Genomic DNA, 27,977 nt, shown 5'->3' with positions numbered 1-27,977 from the left:
ATTTTATTGGATCTACTGCAGTTCACGGTAAAACATTGCTGGTAACGAATATTGCTAAAAATTTATAAATTTTAAAGGCGGCTAGCTGCCAAACGGCTGAACGTAAAAATCATGCCCGCACACTATTTTAAGCGGCATAAGAAGTCCTACAAATAATCTGGAATAGCCATAAATCAATAATGCATAATTATCATGCAGTGCAGAGAAATGCGCGAAAAAGACCTATTTTACGCGGTTTTTATTCAGTGAAGATTTCCCTGAGCATCATTGGATCTTGGCTATTCCAGATTATTCGTAGGCCTTCTTATGCCGCTGAAAATGGTGTGCGTGAATGATCTGTACGTTTAGCCGTTTGGCAGCTAGCAGCCCTTAAAATTCAGAAATTTTTAGCAATATTCGTTACCAGCAATATTTTACCGTGAACTGCAGTAGATCCATTTTATTCATAGTTAGAAGGAAAAGACAGAGTACGATAAATGTCCTTAAAGTTTATAAACAATATTATTGTGCTTATAAAACTTTGAGCTCACTCCAATGTCTCCTCCCTCCATGTACATAATAAAATGTTTTTGGTCGCGAATCAATGCATCTTTTATTACCCCCTGATCATAGGCATCCAAGCAGGGGCGTCCAAGCTTTTTTTTTTGGGGGGGGTAAAAAATTGTAGGGGGGGGGTAATTCGTGTTTGGGGGGGGTAAAATGGCGCGCGAAGCGCGCCAAAATTTTTTTTTACCCCCCCCAAAATTTTTACCCCGGGGGTAAAATTTGATTGGGGGGGGTAATTACCCCCCCTAAAGTCTGTTGGGGGGGGTAAATACTCCCCCCAAATCTGTTGGGGGGGGGTAATTACCCCCCCCAAACTAATTTACCCCGGGGGTAAAATTTTTGGGGGGGGTAATTTAATTATGTAAAAAAAGCACCTACCTAATCTATTAAGTTAATAAGTACTATCCTATAACATAAAGTAGTAAGTAAGGTTTATTTGACTATAGCTTCAGATTTCATTACTTTTAATACTGAGTTCTCCTTTTTAGGAAAGCTTCACATAGATCCCATGATGGTTCCACACTATTATAGGTCAATCCTTTGAGTGGTTTTAGGCTATTTTTCTCCTCCCTTTTTACCCTTTAAAAAACACGAGTTCTTAGATGCTAAGGGCGCCACTACTATTCAAATATATAGTAGTATCTCATTCTTTAGAACATAAAAATACAATAATTAACTCACTAACCAATGAACCAATATGATTATACTTTAAAGTGAAGCGTTTTACAGGTCCTGGTAAGTTTTATAACTAGTTTTGAGACACCCTGACATCCTCCCAAAAGAAATCGCCTATAGAAATTCTTTTTCATTATTTAATGAAATATTTAATTTAGTTATGTATCTATTTTATGGAATCTTCAGTGCTTTACAATTACATCATAGATCCCCGGGATGGTTTTAGCCCTTATAAAGGCCCAAGCAAATAAAACATGATCAAACTATTAAATTTTTTGTTATCATGGTTAAGAACTGTTTTAACTGGTTGGACTATATTGGGGTATAGTCCCTTTTGTGGCAACGCTCTTTAAGGGGCGTTTCTTCGTTTTTTTCACACAAGCTTCTCTCCTATTTCTAGCCCCTGCGGGGGGCCAATTGCTTAACCATGTGGGGCAATCACCTAAATCAATATAACCTATCCTAAAATAAACTATCAGTAAAAATTTTTTTAAAGAACATTCATTTTGGGGGGGGTAAATACCCCCCCCAAAAAAAATTTTTTAAAGAACATTTATTTTGGGGGGGTAATTACCCCCTCCAAAATCGTTGGGGGTGCCTACGGCACCCCCAAGGTAGGGGTAATTTTTTTGGGGGGGGGTATTGTTCACAAAATTTTGGTGGTGCCTACGGCACCCCCAAAATCGTTTGGGGGTGCCAAATGGCCCATTACCCCCCCCCTTGGACGCCTATGCATCCAAGGGGGGGGGGGGTAATGGGGCGATTACCCCCCCCCCAAACACGAATTACCCCCCCCAAAATAAAAAGCTTGGACGCCCCTGCCCCTGATAATTTTTAACAACCTTCCTAACAAATTCATAAAAAAATGGAAACAAAGTTTTACCTTTTTTGTAATTTATCTTTTAAATAATCTTTATTCATATTTTTCTTGTATATAAATTGACAAACCGAATTTAAATCCAAACTATTTGATTAGAGGAGGGTGTGACTACATTGTTACAAGTATGTGGACAAACTGGTCTTGCTGATATCACTGGAACATTTAGTAAGTATTTATCTGACAAATGTTTATTAACATTAATATGACAGACAATTAATTTCCTTCCTTTTATTGTGCTAATTGGTGCTTTCTCACAAGTGAACAGTTGACCACTAATACCCATTCCCCATATTTTTGAAATAAAATTAAAAATAAGTGGGAAGTTGGTTTTCACCTATGGCTATGCCTTACATCTGTCATCAGTGTGATAGTCTTTGTGATGATAGTGTGGTATTCGGCAACCCTGGGCCATGCGGAAACCAAGACATTATAGTGATGCTACGCACCCAGCTAATCCTGTTATTCTACAATTGTAAAGCCACCTGCAAATATGCAAGATAATGGTATTGATTTCATCTCCCAGTTGTCCTGCAAGTGGAGGGAGGGGTGTGACCCCTCCCTCTCCCTTCGCACCGGAACCTTCCCCTTCAACCACCAAGTTATCAGCACCACCTCAGCCCTGAGGATAAGGGTTCTAAGCCTTCTTTCACCAGATAGATTCACCACCCACACAGACTGTTGTTGTCACAGTAATCATCAAACCTTCCCTTTTAGTACCCAGACCTACCACTCAACCCCTCTATTCTTATCTACCTATTGTGCTGTTCCATGGGCTATCCTGCCTCCCCCGGACAGGGATAGTCATCTACCTAACCATTGCAACTATCTATGTTTTACTTGTATGATTTACTTTTAACTATCTCTATTCCTAATCCATATGCATTTATATTATGTTGTACATCTTTAGTAACCTTTAGACCCTGAATAAAGTAACATCTGAATAGACTCTGTTTGTTATTTAGTGATAGCTAGAGAAGCCCGCTTCTCTATAATTATACGTGTCCACGTCTGTTCACACTGCCGTAGTCATTTGAACTTGGGTATCTGCCATTTAACCGAGGCGGATACCACAATAGCGCTATTGTTTTTCTGTATTTTTAATTCATTTATAATGATTTTTTTTGTTGGTTCTTTTGACGTTTAGCAGTCTTTACAATGGAAAAATGGTTCCTTCGTATATTACGATGATTAAATATATCAATATGTATAATATTTAGGTATTCGAGGCGTAGAGAATCCAGACGACTTTGAGACCATAGTTTCTGCCAATGAAATAGAAGCTGACAACGCCGATCCAATCTTTGGTGGAATTATATTCTCTATCAAGTAGTTACACAATCTTAAGTAGCGATGCTACTCTATAGATGATTCTGTCTGTCTTTTGTTCTTCCTAGTGTAATTAGAACACGTTATGCTAAGAATCTAAGAATGTTAGGGAGGGTTACCACCCATGGTTTATTTAATATCAGTATTTGATCAGTAGATTGAAATTGTTTATTGAATAGTCTGGACATTAAAGGTACTAAGAAAGAGAGGTAATGTCTGATTGAACCAATAAATGAATCGCATCGGAGCATATATGAAATCTCATTGGTTGAATTAAACTGAAGTTTTCTAGTTTTTTCATTAGAGTTAATTAGAGCTGTTCTTTCAACTTTTACTCGAATCAAGTCCATCACATGAAGTACTGACTTCATATTGTTGTTTCACATCAATGTTTTATCTGTCCATTAATAATAAATATGCTTCATCTATTGCAATCGTTGTAAACTAATAAAAATCCCTTTATAAATTTAAGTTAATAAAATCATATTTTTTTATTGAGTTTCTATTAAAACAAAAAAATAATATCTCGGACTTCAAATGTACATGATTTATAATCTTTCATTCATAATTCGTATCTATTATAAACATTTAAAATACTTAAATTCATAGTTTGTTTCATGTTTACCTCAAAATAAATTATTTAAAAATAAAATAACAACAAATAGCAATACAACAGTACGTTCGTTACGTTTTCAACAGGACCTAGCGTTGTACTGTGAATACACTGTACACATATGCGTAAGAAGAAAGGGCATATTTTTTTCATTTTGTTCATATAAAGAGTCAGCTGTAAATAGTCGCATTTCTTAAAATAAAGCTTTTCTCACGTAAATTATATCGTGTTAAAATTTATTTTCTAGTATAGTGAAAAGCATATTACAAATCCTTTAATAAGTTAGCTATGAATTGTTGAATTCCTTAATATAAAGTTAGCTTTCTAGAAATTATATACTCGAAAAATTTTAAAGTTTTTTTGTCAGCTGGAGGAGTTCCTTCGTCAGATTTACGAAAAAGGGGTTCACACTATAGTTCTTCTCTCCTATTTCTATTGTCTGGACACTACCAATTTGTTTCAACCATACATAATTTTAAAAAAGCCCCCAAAGTTTTAAGCAAACCAATTAGAGAGCGTGTTTATAAAACTTTAGGCCCAAGTATAATTTGTAATACAATGCCCTTTACCTTCCTAACCATAGAGCTTGATTTTTGTTTTCAGTGCTACCACGGGACTCAGTTATACAATGAGATTTGGATCAGACTATACACAAGATCTTACAAAGTTCACCTACCTACCCTACACATTCGATGGTCCCCAGGTGAACAAATTCATATTAGGTCGTGGGGAAAAAATGATAAACGTGGGAATATTTAGCAATGGAAATAAATATCTAGTAACTGAGGTTTGTTATATTAATTAAAGAACCCTCCCCCCCCCCCCCTTCTTGGATGGATTCGAACCTGCGACTTGTAGATGCGTAAGAATATACAATTGTTTTAAAAACAATACTCTTTTAGTATTACAAATTTAATATAATTGTTTGTCAATATGTTTTCGAAACTGATTGATATTCGCTGGTTCTAAGCCATACTAAAAAAATCATGTAATATTTTTTACAAATAATAGCATGAAAAATCATAGTATTATTGCCAGTTTTGCTACCCTAATTTTTTAACTTTACTATCTGCGAAAAGCTGTTTATAATACAATGCGATGTATATATTTAGAGTTTCCTTGGAGATGCTTACTCAATACAAACCTCATTCCAAGCTCTCATTGATCTAGCTTATATTCAAGATCTAACAGGTAAACATACAAAATGCAAATCCCATTATAAACATTTTTGGGGGGGATTTCCCATAAATATGCTAGACAAAAGCAACCCCTATATCCATATTTTAAAAATGAAAATTTTATAGAAATAGGAAGAGCTAGTTTTCATGCATGATATTTTTTGATTTTATGTTAGGTTAGGTTATTTGGGGTACAGAGTATCTCCGCAGTTTACTGCAACTACATGGGTTACGCACAAATAAAACAATTTTTTTTTTAACAATTCATTTCTAAAATAAAGAGTAAGGTTTTGTGCGTGCACTTTCATTTATTTACACTAGACACCTTAAAAAATAAATAGATAATAAAAATAACAAATCAAATAAATTTTTAGCTTTCTGGGGTGTTCCTAAATGTACAAAATATTTCATTGTTTGTGATCACTACATTAGTCCTAATCTCCTTTAATAGAAGGAAAATATTGTAATTAATAATAATTTTAAGGTGTTCCGTTGGTCCCAACACTTTCTTCAATAATGACTATCGAATTGGTAAGAATTTAAAAGGGCGATTTCGCGGTGTTTTTTAACCTACTTAAAGAAACTTTGCCAAAAAAGATATATGCCTGGGAGCAATCGAAAATCGATACAGCAGAAAATTTTAGTTTCGCCATCGACTTTTTAAAAGTTCCATATTTTATTACTTAAAACTAATTTGAACCAGGGCTGCAACTATTTTTTTTGGCTGAGTTTCTTTGTGCTAGTAACAAAAAGTGGAACATATGCCACCCCCCTTTGTTGTTTTACATTCGAATTTCAGGAAGGCTCTGTATTGGTTTTAGGCAAGCTACCTTTATGATTTTTTTCTTTTCTTTCTGAACCTTTACACAAAACCATATTGATTATGATTTAATTAGTAGGACTTTCATATTATTAGTAATATCTAATTTTTGTAAAGGACAGATTAAAAAGTAAATGATTTTAGGCAACTCGCCTTCAAGAGATGGTGTTTCCTGCTTATTTGGCCAATAACCTAGCTTTGCTTTTGAAGTAAGTCTTTTTTTTAAATTTTTTAGTAACACAACTATTCTGTAACTTGAATATGTCCTTAGATTTATAATATCTGTAAAGTTTAGGCATTAGGTTTAAATTACATAAGTTTTTTGTATGTTTACTGTCTCCTTAACCAAATTTTGTTGTTTGTACAAAGGATGGAATTTAAAGGACCTTCTGTTCGAGTAATGATTAAAATGTAGCTACACTTTTAAAATTATGACTTATAGTCCACTGAATCTTCATGCTAGATTTAAAGTGTGAATATTCTAACATAAGCCTATCTATTCAGAACGGACACAAATATGGAAAGCTTTATTATTCATAATAAAATATTTTTAAAAATATTTATAATTATTTTTTAAAAGCGAAGCTTTTCTATAATTAGGGTCGGTCCGTCCTTACGTCCGTCCGTAACGTATAGTTTTTTCGTTAATGTAGGCATGTTGATTTTTTAACTTTTTTAACATCAAATGTTTATGTTGATTTTTTAACTTTTTTAACATCAAATGTTTATGTGACCCAATCATCCGATTGATCTGAATTTTGGTATATTGATTCCTGGGACAACAAAATGTAATGTTATAAGCGAAGCAACTCTATAATCAAGTCCTAAAAATATAAGTATGTCCATAAACATTATCCTGTATCAAGCAGTTTTTCAACAAATTTACTACAATTTTGTTTTGACTCTTATACATTTTTATTCTGATTATTCAGTTCTGACACTACCGTTTCAGTGCTTCGCTTTTATGGATGTTGTCATCCTTGTTCTTTCAGATTTTTCATGCCCTTCTTTCTGGTGTTGTCGTTCTCCTTCATAGTTCCACCAATCCTAAAAAGGATTGTCTACGAAAAAGAAACTGGAGTCAAGGTAAGGTAGTTTTAGCAACGAAGCTAATCCATGATATACTTTTTCTGTCTGTCCATCCGTAAAATTAGAGGGAAACCATAATTTTCTCGGCTGCAATTTAAGAGAGAAAATATATTTTTTTTTGTGTGGATATACACTTTTCTAAAGAGTATACAACTTACTTGATACAATATTTGCAAAGTCCTGAAGACCCCGAAAACAATGGTCTATAAAATGTGTGTTTGTCTCTCTGAGTTTTACACATGTCTTGGTTATATTTAACAGATTTTCAATTTCTTTGGCTTAAAGTGGTGAAAGTAATTAATAAGATTTGTCTGTGAATTAAGTAGATAGTAGAAGAAACCAATTATGGTCAAAACTATTGATGGTTTTGATTTGTATGCCTACATTTAAGACGTTTGCTTTATCAGTAAATTATCACATTTTTACGATTTGCAAAAACTTATAGTAAACATTACTAAAACGTAATTTCAATGCTGATACATATAATTCTATTGTGAAGGAATTAATGAAAATGATGGGTCTACCCTCCTGGCTACATTGGTTCACCTGGTTTCTAAGCAGTGCCATGACAACTTTTATTAGTGTATTCATCATTGTTCTACTCCTGCATATTAATTTTAAAGAAGGTCAGAAATTGTTTAGTACGTAGCTACTCTATAAGTGTAGCTGTTTGTCTTTCTGTCCGTTTGTCTGTAAGAAGTGTTATGATCACATTCATTAGTGTATCTAATATTGTTTAACCTTTACATATCAATTTTAAGAAGTTCAGCTGATTTTTAGTTGTGAAGCTAATCCATAAGTAAGAATATCGGTCTGTCCTTTATTTTGTCTGTAATGCTAATTTGTAAGCAGTTCTATGACAACATTTATTAGTGTATTCATCATTGTTCTACTACTACATATCAATTTTAAAGAAGGTCAGCTTTTATTTCTTTAGCTACTCTATAAGTATAGCTGTTTGTCTTTCTGTCCGTTTGTCTGTAAGTAGTGATATGATCACATCCATTGTGTATTGAATATTGTTTAACCTTTACATATCAATTTTAAGAAATTTAGCTGATTTTTAGTTGTGAAGCTAATCCATATGTAAAAGTATAGGTCTGTCCTTTCTTTTGTCTGTATTGCTAATTTGTAAGCAGTGCTATGACAACATTTATTAGTGTATTCATTATTGTTTTATTCCTGCATATCAATTTTAAAGAAGGTCAGCTTATATTTCTTTAGCTACTCTATAAGTGTAGCTGTTTGTCTTTCTGTACGTTTGTCTGTAAGTAGAAATATTAACACATTCATTGTGTATTGAATATTGTTTAACCTTTACATATCAATTTTAAGAAATTTAGCTGATTTTTAGTAGTGAAGCTAATCCATATGTAAAAGTATAGGTCTGTCCTTTCTTTTGTCTGTATTGCTAATTTGTAAGCAGTGCTATGACAACATTTATTAGTGTATTCATCATTGTTCTACTCCTGCATGTCAATTTTAAAGAAGGTCAGCTTATATTTCTTTAGCTACTCTATAAGTATTAGTGTCTGTCTGTCCGTTTGTCTGTAAGAAGTGTTATGATCACATCCATTAGTGTATTTAATATTGTTTAACCTTTACATATCACTTTTAAGAAGGTCAATGAAGCTAATCCATATGTTAAAGTATAGGACTGTCCTCTATAAGTGTAGCTGTTTGTCTTTCTGTCCGTTTGTCTGTAAGAAGTGTTATGATCACATTCATTAGTGTATTTAATATTGTTTAACCTTTACATATCAATTTTAAGAAGTTCAGCTGATTTTTAGTTGTGAAGCTAATCCATATGTAAGAGTATCGGTTGATTTTTTAAAAAGTTTAAAAGCTACTTCATTAGTGTATGTCTATCTGTCTGTTTGTTTGTAATGCTAATTTGTAAGCAGTGCTATGAGACATTTATCCCTTTCTTTCCTTTCGTTTAGTTCATTATTTCCTCTGTTTGCATTCTTTTTTATTTCTTTCTTATTTATGTTTTTAACCTCCCCCAAAATAAAAGAAGCTTCATTGTAAAAATAACCATTTCGGTACACATAGACAGACACACAATTGGCAGACTTACAGACATCATTTTACTTTTATATATGGTTTATATGAATATATCTCTATCCTATATACAAACTTTATGATTGTTTTAGAAACTGGTCCCGTGTTGAACTACAGTAACCCTGTGTTGACCTTTATATTCCTGTACCTGTACTCGCTGGCGGTCATTGTGGAACTGTTTGCTCTCAGCACACTCTTCAGCAGGCCTAATATTGCTCTGGGTAAGTTAATAATAAGAAATATTTATATTTTGTTAGGTTATAGCTCTCCGGAGGGGGTTAGATTTTTGTTTTCCTTTCCACATAAATTGAAAGAAGGAGAGGAAGTTTTGGTCCCAAAACAGGTTTGAAAAAAAGCACCACTTAATATCTTGGGGAAGCTAAGATACATTTCAAATTGTTTTTCATAATTTTAATTACATATTTTTAGATAGGTATTGTTTATAAATCACACCAGATTTAAAGTATTTTTAAATAATATCACATCCTATTCTTCATAATCTATATTTTTCGGTGGAAGATTCGTAGAAACGATGGTAAAAAGAATTATAAAAATAAATGTGTTTTTACTGGAATGTGTTTTTACACATTTATGTATAAAAGTTATTAATATTAATCCTGCGATAATCCAATGTTTGAAAACACAACAACAAGTATGTACATAAGTAAAGCAGTAACAATAAGCTTAAAAATTAAAAATAAAGTAATATCAGGGATCTTAAGGGATAAGATGAAAAATTTATCTACATCCCCAATGAGAATAACAAAATTACACCGTCAATGATTATAAATTATTGGTTGGAAAGTTTGGACATTAGTAAAAAATATGATTTAACGTTTTTGAGTGAACAAAGAAAGTTGTTATAAAACTTTACAAGTAAGACTGACTTAATAACGCACGGACAACATACCTAAGTATATAATATAGTAGCTTCGCTACTTACAGGTGCAAACGAATGCCTTTGTCAATAATATGAAAAATTAAAGCAATAAACTATAGTACATTTTTATTTAGTAGAGAAGCTAAGTAAGTGTATTTTGTCTGTTTGTCATCGCAAATTTTAGCGTTTTACATTGTATTTCTGTTAGAATTGTTTTTAGTATGTTTATCCCTGGGACAACAAAGTACAATATTATAAGCGAGGCAACTCTAAAATCAAGTCCTAAAAATGTAAGTATGTCCATAAACATTAACCTGTATCAAGCAGTTTTTCAGCAAATTTACTTACAATTTTGCTTCGACTCTTATTCATTTATATTCTGATTATTCACATCTGACACAAAATAAGTGTTAATGTCTGTTTGTCCTACCAATTCAGTGCTTCGCTTTTATGGATGTTGTCATCCTTTCATTCTTGTTGTTAACTCAGGAAGGAGGAGACATTGGGTTGTTTATTACACTAGTCTCCAAAGTTTTATAAAGGTTTTCTTATTCATTTTCTCAACAATTTTGGGGACTTTCATTGAATTTTGATTTGATGGTTCATTTGTTGATTGTCCAAACGTTTTAACTACTAATTGTAATATACATATTATTGTGTATCATCATTTGGGATGGAGTGGGGACAAAACACCTAATTTAAAAATGCCTAACTAAAAATGCCTAACTAAAAACACCTAAGTTTAAAAATACCTAATGTTAAAAACACCTACGTTAAAAACACCTAATTTAAAAACACCTAATTTATAAATGCCTAATTTAAAAACGCCTAACTAAAAATGCCTAACTAAAAATACCTAATTTTAAAAATGTCTAATTTTAAAAATGCCTAATTTAAAAATACCTAATTTTAAAAATGTCTAATTTTAAAAATGCCTAATTTGAAAATACCTAATTTCAAACTATCTAAACGCCTAATTTAGAAATGCCTAATTCTAAAATATCAATTATTTTCACTAAAATACCTAAAATTTTGATAACATTAATCCAATTGGCTGATTGTTATTGCTAAAGGATCTTGCTAGTCGATGAACTAATATGGTTCATTTTTACATAGATGTCCAAGGGGGGGGGGGGTAAAGTGGGGATTACCCCCCCCCCCAAACGATTTTTTTTTCATTTTACCCCCCTCATTTAAAATTTACCCCAACCATTTAGGATGGGGTATTTACCCCACACAATCAATTTTGGGGGGGTAAATACCCCCCCCCAAAATAAAAAATCTCTAACAAAAAAAATGTTTGTGCGCTTCGCGCGCATTTTTAATACTAAATATTTAATAAAACTTAAATTACCCCCCACCAGAAATTTTACCCCAGGGGTAAATTTTGGGGAGGGGGGGTAAACAAAATTTACCCCTGCCAACATATTTCAGGGGGGGGGGGTAATTACCCCCCCCCCCAAGCTAATTTTACCCCCAGGGTAAAAATTTTGGAGGAGGGGGAAAAAAGTTTGCGGCACGCTTTGCGCGCCATTTTACCCCCCAAAAAAACGAATTACCTCTCCCCTTAAAAAAGTTTTACCCCCCCCCCCAAAAAAAAAGCTTGGACGCCCCTGCATTTTTACAATGAAGCTTCCCGTATGTCATTGGAAGGTTTTGGGGAGGTTACCAACACCTTCCAATGAGAAATCACCATTTGAAAAACTCCCCCACTCTCCGTTTTTTAATATTTCTTCAATCTTTCTTTATCAAACTAGAACAAAAATGGGGGATGATTAACTATCACCCCCCAAGAAAAAAAGGGATGCTACGGCTACTTAGGGTAGGGAAGAAACCAAAAAAAATTAAAATTCATTTGTTTCCTTGTCTTTCAACCTTTTAAATTCTGGAGGGGGGGGGGGGGGGGTCATGAACCCTCAATCCCCCCCCCCTCCCCCCAAAGACTTAATTGAATTCCCCTCCGCACTGCAATCGCCCCTAGAGGCCTCTAGTTGGCGTAGCCGCCGGTTTAATATATTTAACAACAGTTTTAAGATATACTTAAAATTAGGTTTTTTTAGATTAGGTATTTTAAAATTAGGTATCTTTAAACTTAGGTATTTATAGTTAGGGGTTTATAAAATTAGGCATTTTTAAAGTTAGGTGTTTTGTCACATTAGGCATTTTTAAAATTAGGTATTTTTAAATTAGACATTTTTAAATTAGGTATTTATAAATTAGGTGTTTTGTCACATTAGACATTTATAAAATTAGGCATTTTTAAATTAGGTATTTTTAAATTAGGTGTTTTGTCCCCACTCCTTTGGGATGTACGTTAATTTAACGGCCATAGTCTTATCTATATATTCAAAGCTTTGATGTTGAGGGTTCGAAACCCAGCAAACTGGATCTCATTATTATTTATATTGTAGGTATTGGTGTCCTGTTTCACACCATGAGTTTTACCATTCCCAACAACATCATCAACCAGGAAATTTATTCATTATTTATGATGCCAAGACAACGAAGGAGTTGTTATTTAGTTTTCAGGGGGTTAGAAACGCCCACTTAAATGTCCACCCCCTACATAATTATTCACCTTTCAAAAGTCCAAAAAGTCTACTTTTATTGGGGGAGTGCTATTTTTACCTTGACACACCCCTTGGCATTGTAAGGGGGTGTAACATTGTGGGTGTACACCCTTGTCAAGGATGGTGTAGAGGGATAAAGGGTGTTAGCACAAATGGGGGGGGGGGGTATATCCTCCCTCTTAATTTTGATGATACCACTGAACACCACTGTGCAAAATATAAGTGAAAAATAACTAAATTGATAATTTCATATTGGCAATGATTCATTTTTCTGAAACAATACATAATAAATTATCTTGGAAAATGACATTTTACAATTTTACATGAGACAAATGCCATGGATGGGGATATATTTTCTAAAAACTTATACAATAAAGCTTAAAATTATGGATGAGGAATGCCCTATGATAGTCAAAACACAGTTAGTTTATATATATACTAGTGGCTTCGCCCCTAGTCTCTAGGGGCTTTGCCCCAAGATATAATTAGAAAAAAAGTACTACTGGTGCTCTGAAGAGTAGAATCCAATCGGTTCGGTGGTTACCGAGATCTTAAGCTTCAGACGGACGGATGGACAGACGGACAAACAGACAGACATCAAGCTACTTTGTATTATAGATATCCTATTAATGAATGTAGAATATGTGGATATTTCTCCAAACTGGGTAATAAAACTATATCCCCAATTCCCATCCCTCCAGTCCTCTAACCATGGATGAACGCACTGACCAACATATGTAAACTACTTTAGCAACCCAAATTACCGACGAAATGTTCCCTGTCACAAAATCATCGTTTATATCAATTGTTCTTTTCTGATTTTTTTCGAATGAAAGTTCCGCTCCATGGTAAATGTTTAATGTGAATAATTGATAAGAACCGAATGTCAAATTCTTTGAACAAATGAAAGATGTTACATAATATATATTTTTATAAAATTTATCTATTTTACAGGGTCATACAGTACATTTTATTATTTTAGTTGGGGGATGGGGGGCGTAATTGGGAGTATCCCCCCTCCCCACAGAATATAAGAATTAATTTTATTCATTTATTTTTATTGATATTTAGATATCTGTCTAGGTTAAATTTAAATTAAATTTTTCGGGGCACTAAACCCACTCCCCTTATTTTGATAAAATTTTAAATAAAGGAGAGGGGAGGATATTTTTTTGTATTATCTCATTACATTAGATCAGGTTTGTTACAATATTATTGGCTACTGGGTAGCCCATGCAGAAATTTGTCATAGGAAATATAGATATCACCATTCACCAGTCCCCATCTTATTTCCAATTTATTTACAAATCTGCGGAATCTGGTCATAAATGATCAATAGGTACTTTAATTGAAAGCACCAATTTAAAATGAGTAAACAATGTAAATAATGAATATTATGAATGTAGACCGATGATGGATATACCAGCATACCTTTTGGTAGTAAAATTCTATTGGCCCTATTTCCTAATATCAACATGAACTGGGGAACTATGATTCTACTCGATCTTGAGGGCAAAGGTCTTGGCATACAAGGTAAAACATTATATACATAAGTTAATTATACGGAAGAAGGCTGTTAACACCTACCCTCTTAAAATTTAAAGTAGAAAGGCCTCATTTCACTTTCTTTTTATTTTTCAAGAGATTCACCCCCATGGAAAAACTCTAAATACGCTACTGATTACATATGTATGTATATATATTTACACAAAAGAGGTATAGGATCTCTAACTAACTGTCTTTATGGAAAAATAATTTTTCTTCAAAGATATATGGCTATTTTTCTGACTCTAACCAACTCTTTAGTTTGGTATTGTTCGTCTTTTTGTCAATATGAAAGTGTATCTATAGATGAAGTACAATTTTCTCAGCTGTTTATAGTAATAGAAGGCTGATTTTTGTTTGTAAATATTATTCATTTAAAGTATTTTCTTTGCTATTTATGGATGTTGTCATCCTTATTTTTATACAGGCGACAATTTGTTTGTGCAAACCAACAAGAACGATGATTTTACAATGGGCATGGTTTGGATCATGTTTCTAGTGGACATGCTTTTCTATGCTGTCATTCTGGCTTATATTGATAATGTTAGGTAAGTAGATATATTACACTTTATAGTCAATCAGACACAACAATCCGGACATTTAAAAAAAAGTCTCAAATTTCCAATAAAATGGTCGGTTTGTTCCGAAACTATGTTCCTTTTTGGCCAATTTAGGGGCTACATTTTTTCACATTAATGGCATTCTTTCTTTTCCTGACATTAGATTAATGAGGTCATGGAGGGAAATAAGGTTAACGTATATTAGGACAGTTGTACTGAATTTCGAAGAAAAGTATTTAGTGATTTAAGTCAATCCCCCAAATTTGATTCCGGTGTATTTTGCTTGTTGGTTGTACCCCATTCAAGCGAAGAAAAATATGTTTCTGTTCAAAAGGATTCACACCACTTTCCCACACCCTGCCATTATATTTCTCATGTAGGCCTGGAAAGTATGGAGTTGCTAAGCCTTTGTATTTCCCGTTCCAACTTTCTACCTGGATTAACACCAAGAAAACAGGACAGGTTATTTATCTTCCAAACCCTTTTTTTCTGGAGCTTTTATTTATGAGAAAAAGAAAGGATTGTCGATTACTCAATGCATTTAGTTTGATTCATACACACCTGATTTCTAAAGATGATTTTAATTGTTTTCCAAATAATTATATATTTTCAATAAAAACAAGGATGACAACATCCATAAAAGCGAAGCACTGAAACGATAGAACAAACGGACGTTAACACTTGTATAGTGTCAGAACTGAATAATTAGAATATAAATGTATAAGAATCGGAGCAAAATTAAAAGTAAATTTGTTGAAAACTGCTTGATACAGGATAATGTTTATGAACATACTTACATTTTAGGACTTGATTAGAATTGCTCATAACATTACACTTTGCTGTCCCAGGAATCAACATACCAAAAATCAGATCAATCGGATGATTAGATCACATAAAAGTTTGTTTTTAAAAAAGTAAAAAAATCAACATGTTTAAAATGGACGTACGGACATTCTTGTTATGATTATAGAGTTGCTACGCTTTCAAAATCATACCTAACTACTAAAGGAATCACAATGCAAAGTTTAAAATCGATAGGACAATTCTAACATGCCTAAATTAACGAAAAAAGCTATCCGTTTGTGACGGACGTACAGACAGACGAACGGACGGACCGACTTTAATTATAGGAAAGCTTCGGTTTTAATATACAAGGATGAAAACATCTATAACAAAAGAACATTTAACATTTGTATAGAGTCCTAATCATATAGTGCACATAGAATGAAAAACAAAACTTTATTTGTAAAACATTATGTTTAAGGCATTAAGCAATCTTGAGTTACACTTAAATTTTGATACTTGTCCTAATCCTATTATGAGTCCTTATCATAGGTATAAGGAAGGTTTATAAATATTTTTGGGGAATGTACCTTAGGAAGGTTTTTGGCTATTTTACTTTCCATACTAGGGACGCAGCCGTTAGTTGTAGATAAATCAGCTTCAATGTTACTTACATCTGTATATTATACATTTGTATTGCTAGATTGCACCATCCGAGCAAATTGAAGCAGAAGACATGAGCATGTTTGAAAAGGAGCCATCATTACCTGCAGGTAAGGATGTTAGAATAGTCCTTTTATAAGGATTCCAGTAACAATTTTACACACATTTAAAAAATATAAATTTTGTAATCAATACATAATATCATTCGAGTTGGTGGTTTCAAAGGCGATTTAACATAATTTAATGTTACAACAATGAAGTCAGAAATTAAAGCTGTGTACATACACATTCGGAATCTTAAGGAATTTTACGGCATATTTACATCGTATTTTTGTTTGGGACTAAAAACTAAAGAGACGATTTTGATAAAAACATAAAATCATCTTATGATTTAAGTTATTTTCTAATAAATTTCGTCTAGTTGTTTTCAAATATAGCTACCCCCCCCCCCCCCCCCAAAAAAAAAAAAGATGTTTGCTACAAAAAAATTATGTTTTTTTAGGTATACGAGTTCGAGGTCTGAGAAAAGAGTTCCCCCAATTCAGAAAAGACCCTGTGGTTGCAGTTGAAAAGGTAAAAATTCAGGAAAGACCCTGTGGTTGCAGTTGAAAAGGTAAAAATTCAGGAAAGACCCTGTGGTTGCAGTTGAAAAGGTAAAAATTCAGGAAAGACCCTGTGGTTGCAGTTGAAAAGGTAAAAATTCAGGAAAGACCCTGTAGTTGCAGTTGAAAAGGTAACAATTCAGGAAAGACCCTGTAGTGGCAGTTGAAAAGGTAAAAATTATCATCTCAAAATAAAATGACACAGCAATGAATCCTGCAAATGGATGTAGAATAAACGTGGATATTATGACAGGGGAAAAATTGTCGTCAGTTATTATTTTCCTTATCATTTATCGGTCAGTTCGTTAATCCAGTAGATGGGTAGGAGATGGTAGGATTGTGATTTATTCAGCTACAAGTTTCACTTTATTAGAGTACATGATAATCTGTTGTAAGACTAAGATCAAAGTAATAATAAATTCATTATTTTCATAAATATCATTTCATCATTGGCGTCTATTATTTTATTATTAAGGTTCAATAATGATCTTCTCGTTCATAAAGACCACAGTGTTAAAATTCTTGTTGTAAAAAAGATTCTTTTTTATATAGCAAGAATTTGAAAAATCACAAGAAAATGTTTTTTACTTGTTTTTAGGTAAATTTTTCTGCATATGAAGGAGAAATCACCACGTTGTTAGGTCACAATGGTGCTGGTAAAACAACCACTATGTCAGGTAAAACTTATGTTTATAGAAGTTTCGCTCCCAGTCAATCGTTTGTTTAATTTGTAGAATGTTCCACCCTAGCCTTTTGATTGCGCTACCTTTGTCTGTAAATTAAAACTGTGAATGGAGATTAATTACTCCTGCTGTACTCTTTAATCGTTATCCATCTCTCATTCTATATGTCTATCTATCTATCCATCAATCTATCTTTCTCGCTCCTATCTCCCTCTCTTTCCTCTATAACTCTTTCCCGCTTTCGCACTATTTCTTTTTTCACTTTTATTGGATCTAATCGTCCTTTTTCAAATAGTTTTGACTGGTTTGTACTCCTCAAGCGCTGGACAAGCAACTATCAATGGTTACAACATTGCTTCAGATATGGCAAGGTATACAAGAATTATAAGGGATAAGACAACGAGGGGTATATTAATGTAGCAGTATCTATAAAATAAATGACATCAAATGACCAATGATGGGCTAGTATACATTTCATCATTGGTTAATGAAAATGTATACTGGCCCATTAATGGAAATTTGTATTGTATAACGTGATTTTTTAGGCACTATAAGCTGCTTTTAAATTGATGTACATCCCCAATTATCATTAAAACAGTTATCTTTTCTGGAGATGAAAGTTATTGATTAAAGGGTTAGAGCATTACTAGTTTGAATCAATCAATCAAGATTACTTACATACCCCAAATACATACCCAACTTATGAGAGAACATGTTTCTAAATCCTTGGAAAACCAGCTCAATTCACATTCCAATGTCCAATCCCTCCTTCCATGAAATAATTTTTTTTTAGGGTTCGACAGAATCTTGGTCTGTGCCCCCAACACAACATGTTGTTTGAAGATTTAACTGTAAGGTAAACATTAGTTATAGAGTAGCTGCACTCTTAATCGAAGTTGACTGCTAATGTAAGCCGCTCTGCTGACGGTTAGGGTACGGCTTTAGCTGCCAAGCCCTAATTAAAAGTGTTATATTTTATTACAAATAATAATTATGTTCAATTGTTGTTAAAAACCAAGATGATATAAAAAATTATTGTAATATATAGAAATTTTAAGATGAGATGGAGTAAAAAATGAGTACCTAGAATTTACATTTTCAGTAAAATTTATAAATAACAAAATATGCTATGGAGTTGATTTTAATTTGTCTTAATAATCAAAAGAATAATATTTGATATTTACATTGATTAAGAGCAGGGGAATGTTAGTATATATTTTATTTTAACTAAACATTTTGTTTAGGGAGCATCTAGTATTCTTTGCTATGCTGAAAGGATTATCAAAGGTAAACAAATTTTCATTAAAGTGGATGGAATCATAAATATTTCTAAAAAAAAATATTTAAATATTGTAAAAGAGGCATACATGTACATATATTGGTGCTTATTTAACCCTTACAGATCGGGCCCCAATTCCCACCTTGATAGATTGGGGGGGGGGGGGCTCCAAGAGCCCCCCCCCTCTATCTCGGCTCCTGTTACAGATAAAGACGTACAATTTTTTTCTGGTGGTTCATGTGTAGTATTTTTAGAGAAAATTACTTTTCCTAGTCATAGCAGTCAGACCGCTCCTTAGCCGCTTTTTAGCGGCAAGCCGCTAAATTTTAAAACAGCTGTAGAGCGGCCAATTTGGCAGCTAGGATAACCAAATTTTAGGACGAACTTTTATTTTTCATAACAAAAAATTACTTTTTCTGATCATCGCCGAAAAACGGCAAATAACGGAAACCGCTATTTTCGGCGGTTACGGCGGTAAAACGGCGGTTGGCGGGGCCAATTAATATTTTTATCTGTTTATTGTTGCTCAAGGATTTACCATAAAAATTATAGGTCTCTAGCTGTAATAGAAGCCACGATATTTATGATATATGTCTGTAGTAAAAGCCGGACAAAAATCGTTCATAAAGTCGGTCAGGGAGCGGTCAAACAGTCATAACACCACTTTTCTCAGAAGGTCATTGATATTTAAGTATTCACCAAAAAATTGAAGGTTTCCACCTTATACACAAAAGTCATAATGTAGAAATTAAAATTTATTTAGATTTTTTTTCTAATTTTGGTGCTACCTTACCGACTTTGACCGGACACCACGACCGACACAGACCAGATATCCTAATAAAATCAACTCTTGCCGACGTATAATTACTAAACTTAAAAAGTCATGAAGTCACAGCTCTCCATCTTACCTACAAAAAAATGAGATTGAAAAAACTAGAAGGGGGGCTCTTAGAGCCCCCCCCCCCCCCAATCTGTAAGGGTTAATGGGTGGTTTTCTTCAAAATGCCTGGTCGAGCAAACAAAGCTCCGCCCCAGGCCTTCCTTGTTTAAAAAGTTATGTATAAGAGACAAAATACTACCTCCCCCATTATTTTCAATTTATCTAGAAATAATGTGAGGGGGGAGGGGGTTTAGTGTTTGATAGTTACTTTGTGTGAGAGTTCCAATTTCTCTTTTAGGGTAAAAGTCAATTGAGGGGGTGAAATATTTTACCCCCGCTTTAAACACTTGCCTGGCCTTGTAATTATTTATAGAGGAAAAGTAATAAGTATAAAATTACATAGAGTAACGCAGAGAAAGAGGCGAAGATGTACATAGAAATGTTGAACCTGGTTCCTAAGAAGAATATAAATGTCTCGAAGCTGTCAGGTGGAATGAAAAGAAAAGTTAACCTCGGCATTGCGCTCATTGGCGGTAGTAAGGTAAAGTCAATTAAACAAGGATGACATTATCCATAATTAGTAAAACAAATGAATACATTTACATAGCTATAGTATACAGATGGATGGACAAAAAGTTATTTATAGAGAAGATGCGCAAAAGTATGGAGATTTTAACATAAAAATACACATAATAAACAAGAATAGATGACAAGAACGATACCATTTTCACAATATAAATCCAATTTCCTTTAAGGCCATTACCGACAGGCCTTTTAGGGCATTTGATGGGAGTGGAAGTTGAACCTTCACTTTCAAATTTTTTTCAAAAAGAAAAACTAAAATTATCTTTGGAGGGAGGGGGGGGGGGGGGACAGATATACATCATGTTACCTTTACATGATAATATAAAATATACTCATATTATTTAGGTTGTTATGTTGGACGAGCCTACTTCTGGTATGGACCCTGAGGCCAGGAGAGGAATGTGGGACCTTCTTCTCTCTCTAAAGGAACATTTTTGTCAATTTAAAATTTCGGAACATTAAAATATATGTTATTGTAATTTTGCATTAAAATATTTTAAGTGCAATTATATTTTTAAACTTTTAAAAAAAAACAATTATGACATTGATAATATTTTTTTTGTTATTTCTGTAAAGGAATATTAAAAGTGTAATGGCGACAACTTATCAAAATCTGAAAAATTCTTTAAAAATGACAAGACAAAAATGTAATGTATCAGGCTGAAAGAACAATTCTATTGACAACCCATTTTATGGAGGTAAAATGTTTAATATTTATTTATTAATCAAAATTCAGACAATTAAAACATCTACTTTCAAATTTTAATATCTTGGGGGGGAGGGGGGGGGGGGAATATGGCAAAACATCATACTATTTCCTACCCAAAATGATTCATATTATTTTTAATCCAAATTTTTTTATTCGTATTTCCCTTTTCTTCATGATTTTGATATTTAGGAAGCTGATGTTTTGGGAGATAGAATTGCTATTATGACTAAGGGAAAGGTAAACACTTTAAAAAAAAATAAACAAACATTAATGACAACATCCCTAAAAGCGAGGCGGTAGGACAAAAGAATATAATTACTTGTAGGGTGTTAGAAATTAATGAGCACAATGTTAACTTTTAGGTCTAGAAAAAATTTGTAAATAGATTTGTTGCAAAAATTGCGTAAATACAGGATACGAGTTAGGAAGTACTTATTGTTTTTAAAAATTCATCATAGAGTTGCTTCGCTCATAATATACTTTATTTTTCAAGGAATTATGTATCCCAAAATCAAATCAGATGAATATACTGATTATTTTGAAGCAAAAATGTTTTTCAAAATACCATGTTTTAAATAAATCGAATCGACAACTCTAACAAGACAAAATTTAGGATAAGGGCTAACCGTTACAGACCGACCCTAATTATAGAATAGTCCCGGTTTTTAAAAATCGTCGGAACGAATGTTTTGTAACGCATTAGTATTTGAATGTTTAATTAATGTATCTTTGACATTAACAAAGTGTTTGACTGTTTCTTTAATACAGGATTTTTTATGTACACATTTTTTGTAAAAATGGGGACCTTTATTCTATTTAATTAAAGTTTCATTTTAGTTGATAATATATCACTTGATGGATAAGCTTAGTTCATAGTATACTATTGGCTTTACCAACAGTCAAAGTTTCATTTCAGTTGAGCATATTGTGGCAATGTATTACAAGGCTTTGAAGGTTTTAAAGTCATGTCTATAATTCAAACATTTCTTTTTGAATTACTTTAAAGAAAATTTATATCCTTAGTGCAAATTTATCAAATTTGTATCGTATATGTGTTTATTGATTTTTAGGCTTACAGTTTATAAAATACAAATGAAAATTGTAAATTTTATTGAATTAGTATATCTAACTAGTACTTTATTATATTGTATGTATTTCATTAATTTAACTATCGATATACAATTTATGATAATAATATAGGATAAGGTAAGAATAGTTTATGGTACAAGGATAGTAGATACTTTACAATAAATGGTTTTGAAAAAAAAAGCTTAAGAGTAGCTAATGAATAAATTGTTGATCATGGAAAGAAAACGAAGTAGCGGGTTTTGTAATATTTTCTTAGTAGCTTTTGATAAGTTATTTTAAGTAAATGTTAATGATTGCCCCGCCTGGGTTAAAAATAGGATTAAACCTTATGTGAAAATGCAAAGAAACGAGCTGCTCCTTTTATTCCGCGATCCTAAATTAGCTGTTGTATTCAGGAAGTAAGGGAGGGGACAATGGGCAATTAATTCAATATAAGAATTTTCGCTGAAAAGCAATGAAAACCAGATTTATCCAGAAAATTTTACCAAAATTGTAAAGGGATCATGGTAATATAATTCAGAACAATGTAGTAATATTCAGTAATTAATCACTAGAAAAATCGTGTTTAGAACTTCGTCAACCCTTCTCATATATTTTAAAATGCCACCTAAATTCAAGGGGTTCTTAGATTGTTTAATACATAAATATTACATGTTTCTATACATGAAATTTTTCTTGGGAAAATATTTGTTAAAACCAGCCAGTTAATAACAAACTTTTTTGTCTGCTATATTCAAAACTAACTCAGCTAGTTAGCAGGGCATTGATGCGCTAGTACCCAAAGTCAGGCAGGACCTGCTGAATTCTTGCACATTTCCTTTAAGCCAGTACTCAAAGTCTGAGACTCTTAAAAATTGAATATTCAATCCATTGTCCCCTCCCTTACTCCCTGTGTTGTATTAGTTCGAAGTTTTTTATTTCTGCGAACTACTTTTTTTCTTTCTTATAATTATAAAAATCTACCGTCTGTTAGTAAAATAATTTTTCATTTAGGTAACATGTTACGGAACGCCATTCTTTTTGAAACGGCGGTTTGGCAGCGGCTACACTCTGAAGGTGATGAAAAATTTGGATGCGGATACAGATGCTATTGTCAACAATATCAAAGGCAGTGTTCAAGGTAATTGAAAATTATTACAACAAAGTATTCACTCAAAGTATACAAATTTCAACCTTCCTTCCTTATTTTTAAAATAAAATGAAATTTTTTTTTGTAAAGAAAAACTGTTTTTTTTCCTTTGATTTTTCAGTTTATTTTTAAAAAGGGGTGAGTTTTCAGTGCTAAAAAGGCACTATGTAGAAAAGCACCAAGTAACATTTAGACTAAAAATCTTAGTAAACATAGAGTTTTTTTGGTATTTGAGAAGAAATTTACTTTTTTATTAAGGTGGTAGTACCAGAAATTAAACTTTCATTTTTATTAGTTTTTAACCATAATATTGACTTTTCTGAAATGGTTATTCAAAATATTCTGTCAGTGTGTGATCACATTGCAAAACCTTAAATTTCTCTTCTGTCATCAGGCGAAGAAGGTAGAAATAAAATTTTTTGACGTCTGTTCATTATATTAACAGAATAATTTGGAATCCTAGTCCTTTATGTGTAATATCAGTACAACCGTTTACGAGATATTATAAAGAAAGACAAAATTCTTGATGGTTATTATATCTTAGGGGCCAACCTGATATCTGAGAGTTTAGAAGAGCTACAAGTAACATTTCCCACTGATCAAAGCCACAACCTTCCAGAAATGTTCAAGGTAATTACAATAAAATTCAAAATGTAATGTGTCCATTTGTTGTTTACAAAGAATGACAGCCTTATATCTTTAAATAAAAAGTAACAGCATGACTGTATGATGTGATAAAGCATCTCTTTAATCGCTGAACCGATATGATTCTCCTTAACAATGTAGCTTTTTCTTGGAACCTGGGACTCCCTAAAACTTTTTTTGGGGGATTAAAACCACCCTTCAAAGAGACATAGCCCATAATAAAAATGACCCCCTCAGAAAAGAAATAAAAAAGAAAGTTGGGTTGGTCAACTAGCTCCCCCTCTACACTCAAGTGCCACAAGAGGCCTCTAGGGGGTACTAGGACAAACGTCAGAGCGACAAACGTCAGAAAGACAAACGTCAGACTGGACAAACGTCAGACTATACAAACATCAGAGTGGTACAAAGGTCAGACAAATTTAGCTTTTTTTGTAAAAGTCTGACGTTTTATAAAAACAATGTTAAAATCTAATTACATTGTTTGACGTTTGGCGCTCTGACGTTTGTCCTAGTACCCTCTAGGGGTGTATCCGCTATTTGTACATATAATATGGGCCTAACAACACTGTAATTTGGAGTTTTTTTCCTGCCTTGTTTGAAAAACAAAGTTTTGAAGGCTATGAACGAATTTGATATTTTTTTGTATATTCATTTGTTAATATCTTATTTTATTATTATATATTTTTTTAGGCTTTAGAAACAAAATCTAAAGAATTTGGCATAGAACATCTAGGTTTAGAGTAAGTTTTATTTTAATATATTTTTAGACAGGCTTCACTAAAGTTTCCTATTTTAAATAAATACAAATAAGGGTAATTTAAGTCATTTCCATTAATATTCATTACGAAATTTGGGATATTTTCCTTTTCCAAAATATATAGTATATAAGGTTGGGTAACTCCCCTCCCCATGTAAATTTTGACCCCAGAATAAAATTCTTTTTAAAAACTAAAAGCTTATAAAACTCTCTTTGTAATTGAGGAATTAGAAAATTTAGAATTTAATATTCAATAATGGTCGTTTATGTAACTATATTTCAATATAAATAATAATATTTAAAAAAAATAACTAATACACAAATACAATGATTATTTGTAAAAAAAATTTTGTAGCATAGCCTGTCTGTAACTTTCACATGTCTGTGTGTTTGTTTGACCTTGACTCTATATCTGTTAATGCTTGTTTGTCTAACTTTTGCTGCGTTAACTTCAAGCATAATATGTCCTTGTTTAGTTTGACAACTATGGAAGATGTGTTCCTTAAGATCGGAGAAATGGCTCATGAGGTAAATCACCTTTCTAAATTTCTCTAAATGCGATCAATGTTCACAATTGTATCGTAATCTTTTATAGAAATAGTCCATGAAAACGAGAAAGAAATTTTAATCTGCGTATTAAACAAATTTATTGAAAAAAATATATAGAATGAAAATTTATTTTCAATTATCCAGTCATTACGGAATTAGAAAAAGGACGACAAATTGATTTACATCACCTTTTATACGCCTTATTTTGAAATTATTTCTTGAAAATTTCTTTTCAGTTCAAACATGTTTCATAACAATTAAACAAAACAAGATTCAGATAATTGTTTTTTTATTTCTGTAGAATGAGAACAAAACCCATGAAAACGGCCACTCCACCGGAAAATTCTTGAAAAATGGCGGAATTACAAATGGCGGCCAACAAAATGGCGACAACAATATGGCGTGGAAAAACGGTCAAACCGGTAAAAGTTAAATATTGATATGATTCAATAAAGTCAAATTATTTGTTTATATTGTAACAAAGATTTTAAAAATAAAATATTCAATATTTTTTAGGACTTGAAAATCAAAGAAAAGCAAGTGACAGATTATTATCAGGTTTAAAACTATTCAATTTAGCTGCAAAGCCACTTTATTATACATTTTGTCTGTCCGCTCGTCAGTTCGTAACGCTATGGGGGAAATGTTATAATTTTGTAGGCTGCTGCTCAGAATAAACGGCTGATATTTGTATGCAAATGTTCCCTATACAAATAAGCATGGAGTTTGTAATTTACTAGGACCGTTGGATTGTCAGGCATGAAACAAATATATGAAAGTAAAACTAGAAAGACATTTGTGAAAGGTTTCGTGATATTTTTCCTATAAATTTTTGAAATTTTCCTTGAAGCTATATTTTCTGACAAATAAGTCTCTCAAATGGCGTGATTGAAATAGTTTGTCTGTCTATGCATTTTCTTTAAAGTTTTGGCATTTCTCAGTCGTTTTCTGCCTGATTTTACAAAAAAAAACTAAACTTATGAACTTAGTTAAAATTTAGGAATGCCGCTACTATTCAATCAATTCAGAGGGCTTATCACAAAGAGGGCTATCTACACAAAAAGGTATGTAAAAGTGCATGTAATAGTACTTTTGTATGATCAAATACTTTACTTACATCATAATTTGCTTTGCCCATAGCATCTAGGGCCCTAAATTCCGAAGGGAAAGAGCAGAAAATAGCGTAAAACTCTCATTACAGTTTTGAAGCTATCCTTAAAACAGATATACACATTTAAAAAATTAGCTCAATTTATTTACATCAAAACAATTAATAAGTCGTTTCCAAAATCTTTAATTAAAACTGTATATCCAGGAGCCCAATACTGTATATTGTAATGATGTTGATACCTATTGGAATATATATTTAGGAGACCAATGCTGTATATTGTAACTATGTTGATACCTATTGGAATATATTTAGGAGACCAATGCTGTATATTGTAATGATGTTGATACCTATTGGAATATATATTTAGGAGACCAATGCTGTATATTGTAACTATGTTGATACCTATTGGAATATATTTAGGAGACCAATGCTGTATATTGTAATGATATTGATACCTATTGGAATATATATTTAGGAGACCAATGCTGTATATTGTAACTATGTTGATACCTATTGGAATATATTTAGGAGACCAATGCTGTATATTGTAATGATGTTGATACCTATTGGAATATATTTAGGAGACCAATGCTGTATATTGTAATGATGTTGATACCTATTGGAATATATATTTAGGAGACCAATGCTGTATATTGTAACTATGTTGATACCTATTGGAATATATTTAGGAGACCAATGCTGTATATTGTAATGATATTGATACCTATTGGAATATATATTTAGGAGACCAATGCTGTATATTGTAACTATGTTGATACCTATTGGAATATATTTAGGAGACCAATGCTGTATATTGTAATGATATTGATACCTATTGGAATATTTTTAGGAGACCAATGCTGTATATTGTAATGATGTTGATACCTATTAGAATATATTTAGGAGACCAATGCTGTATATTGTAATGATGTTGATACCTATTGGAATATATTTAGGAGACCAATGCTGTATATTGTAATTATGTTGATACCTATTGGAATATATTTAGGAGACCAATGCTGTATATTGTAATGATGTTGATACATATTGGAATATATTTAGAAGACAAATGCTGTATATTGTAATTATGTTGATACCTATTGGAATATATTTAGGAGACCAATGCTGTATATTGTAATGATGTTGATACCTATTGGAATGGCTTTGTTCAATGTTCTTTCATTAAACTCGTAAGTTTCTAAAAGCGAAGACTCTCTACACTTAGCATTTGTCTGTACGTCTGTTCGTAACATGTAGTTTATTTATCTCTGTTAGAACTGTCATGTCGTTTATTAAATAGCATGATGACTTTATGATTTTTAAGCTTTGCTATATGGGATGTGATCAATATCATCCTTGTATTATTAATTTTAGTGGCGTAGCTACTCTACCAGAAGTCGTTCTTATCTGTTCTTGTTATTTTTTCGTTTAAACAAATATGTATAATCGAGGATTACTACAATGGTTTTTCTGTCCGTCAGGTACGTTACAGTAGAAACTTCATTTTATTTATAAAGATCTAATTTCTTATGAAGTATCTTCTAATGAATGGATTAAAACTACATAAATCTCTTTGCCTATCCGTTGTTTAACTGTTTTAAATATATTCGCTACTATTAAGGGAAATGGAAATAATATTCTGACAAACAATTCTAAAGGAAAATTTCCCAGCAACCCCCTTTTCCTCCCCCCTTCTTACCCACCCCTCTTCAGTTTCATGAAGAAAAAAACAAGATATACCCCCACCTAACTTCCAAAGATTTCATG

General features: G+C 32.5%; 1 protein-coding gene across 1 annotated transcript in view; it reads left to right on the top strand.

Moving 5' to 3' along the window:
- Positions 1-27,977, top strand: part of LOC145305761 (phospholipid-transporting ATPase ABCA3-like) — a 54,430-nt gene that overhangs the window by 9,586 nt on the left and 16,867 nt on the right. Inside the window, exons 8-38 of the mRNA XM_080147543.1 lie at positions 2,198-2,266; positions 3,319-3,427; positions 4,644-4,743; positions 5,153-5,231; positions 5,703-5,749; positions 6,183-6,247; positions 7,031-7,124; positions 7,627-7,753; positions 9,284-9,412; positions 12,483-12,541; positions 14,048-14,174; positions 14,614-14,734; positions 15,127-15,208; positions 16,233-16,302; positions 16,695-16,765; positions 17,393-17,471; positions 17,773-17,848; positions 18,271-18,333; positions 18,722-18,764; positions 20,040-20,177; positions 20,567-20,648; positions 20,882-20,919; positions 21,120-21,167; positions 23,013-23,139; positions 23,693-23,778; positions 24,484-24,533; positions 25,027-25,078; positions 25,401-25,521; positions 25,616-25,657; positions 26,100-26,163; positions 27,326-27,400. Coding sequence (XP_080003669.1) covers positions 2,198-2,266; positions 3,319-3,427; positions 4,644-4,743; positions 5,153-5,231; positions 5,703-5,749; positions 6,183-6,247; positions 7,031-7,124; positions 7,627-7,753; positions 9,284-9,412; positions 12,483-12,541; positions 14,048-14,174; positions 14,614-14,734; positions 15,127-15,208; positions 16,233-16,302; positions 16,695-16,765; positions 17,393-17,471; positions 17,773-17,848; positions 18,271-18,333; positions 18,722-18,764; positions 20,040-20,177; positions 20,567-20,648; positions 20,882-20,919; positions 21,120-21,167; positions 23,013-23,139; positions 23,693-23,778; positions 24,484-24,533; positions 25,027-25,078; positions 25,401-25,521; positions 25,616-25,657; positions 26,100-26,163; positions 27,326-27,400 — 2,533 coding nt within the window. The remainder of the gene's footprint in view (positions 1-2,197; positions 2,267-3,318; positions 3,428-4,643; positions 4,744-5,152; positions 5,232-5,702; positions 5,750-6,182; positions 6,248-7,030; positions 7,125-7,626; positions 7,754-9,283; positions 9,413-12,482; positions 12,542-14,047; positions 14,175-14,613; positions 14,735-15,126; positions 15,209-16,232; positions 16,303-16,694; positions 16,766-17,392; positions 17,472-17,772; positions 17,849-18,270; positions 18,334-18,721; positions 18,765-20,039; positions 20,178-20,566; positions 20,649-20,881; positions 20,920-21,119; positions 21,168-23,012; positions 23,140-23,692; positions 23,779-24,483; positions 24,534-25,026; positions 25,079-25,400; positions 25,522-25,615; positions 25,658-26,099; positions 26,164-27,325; positions 27,401-27,977) is intronic.

This window comes from Acartia tonsa, chromosome 14, assembly GCF_053477335.1.
Source record: "Acartia tonsa isolate MP-2025a chromosome 14, ASM5347733v1, whole genome shotgun sequence".
NCBI lineage: Eukaryota > Metazoa > Arthropoda > Copepoda > Calanoida > Acartiidae > Acartia > Acartia tonsa.
Note: the sequence above shows the minus strand (reverse complement) of the source record. Positions and strands in the feature narration are given on the sequence as shown.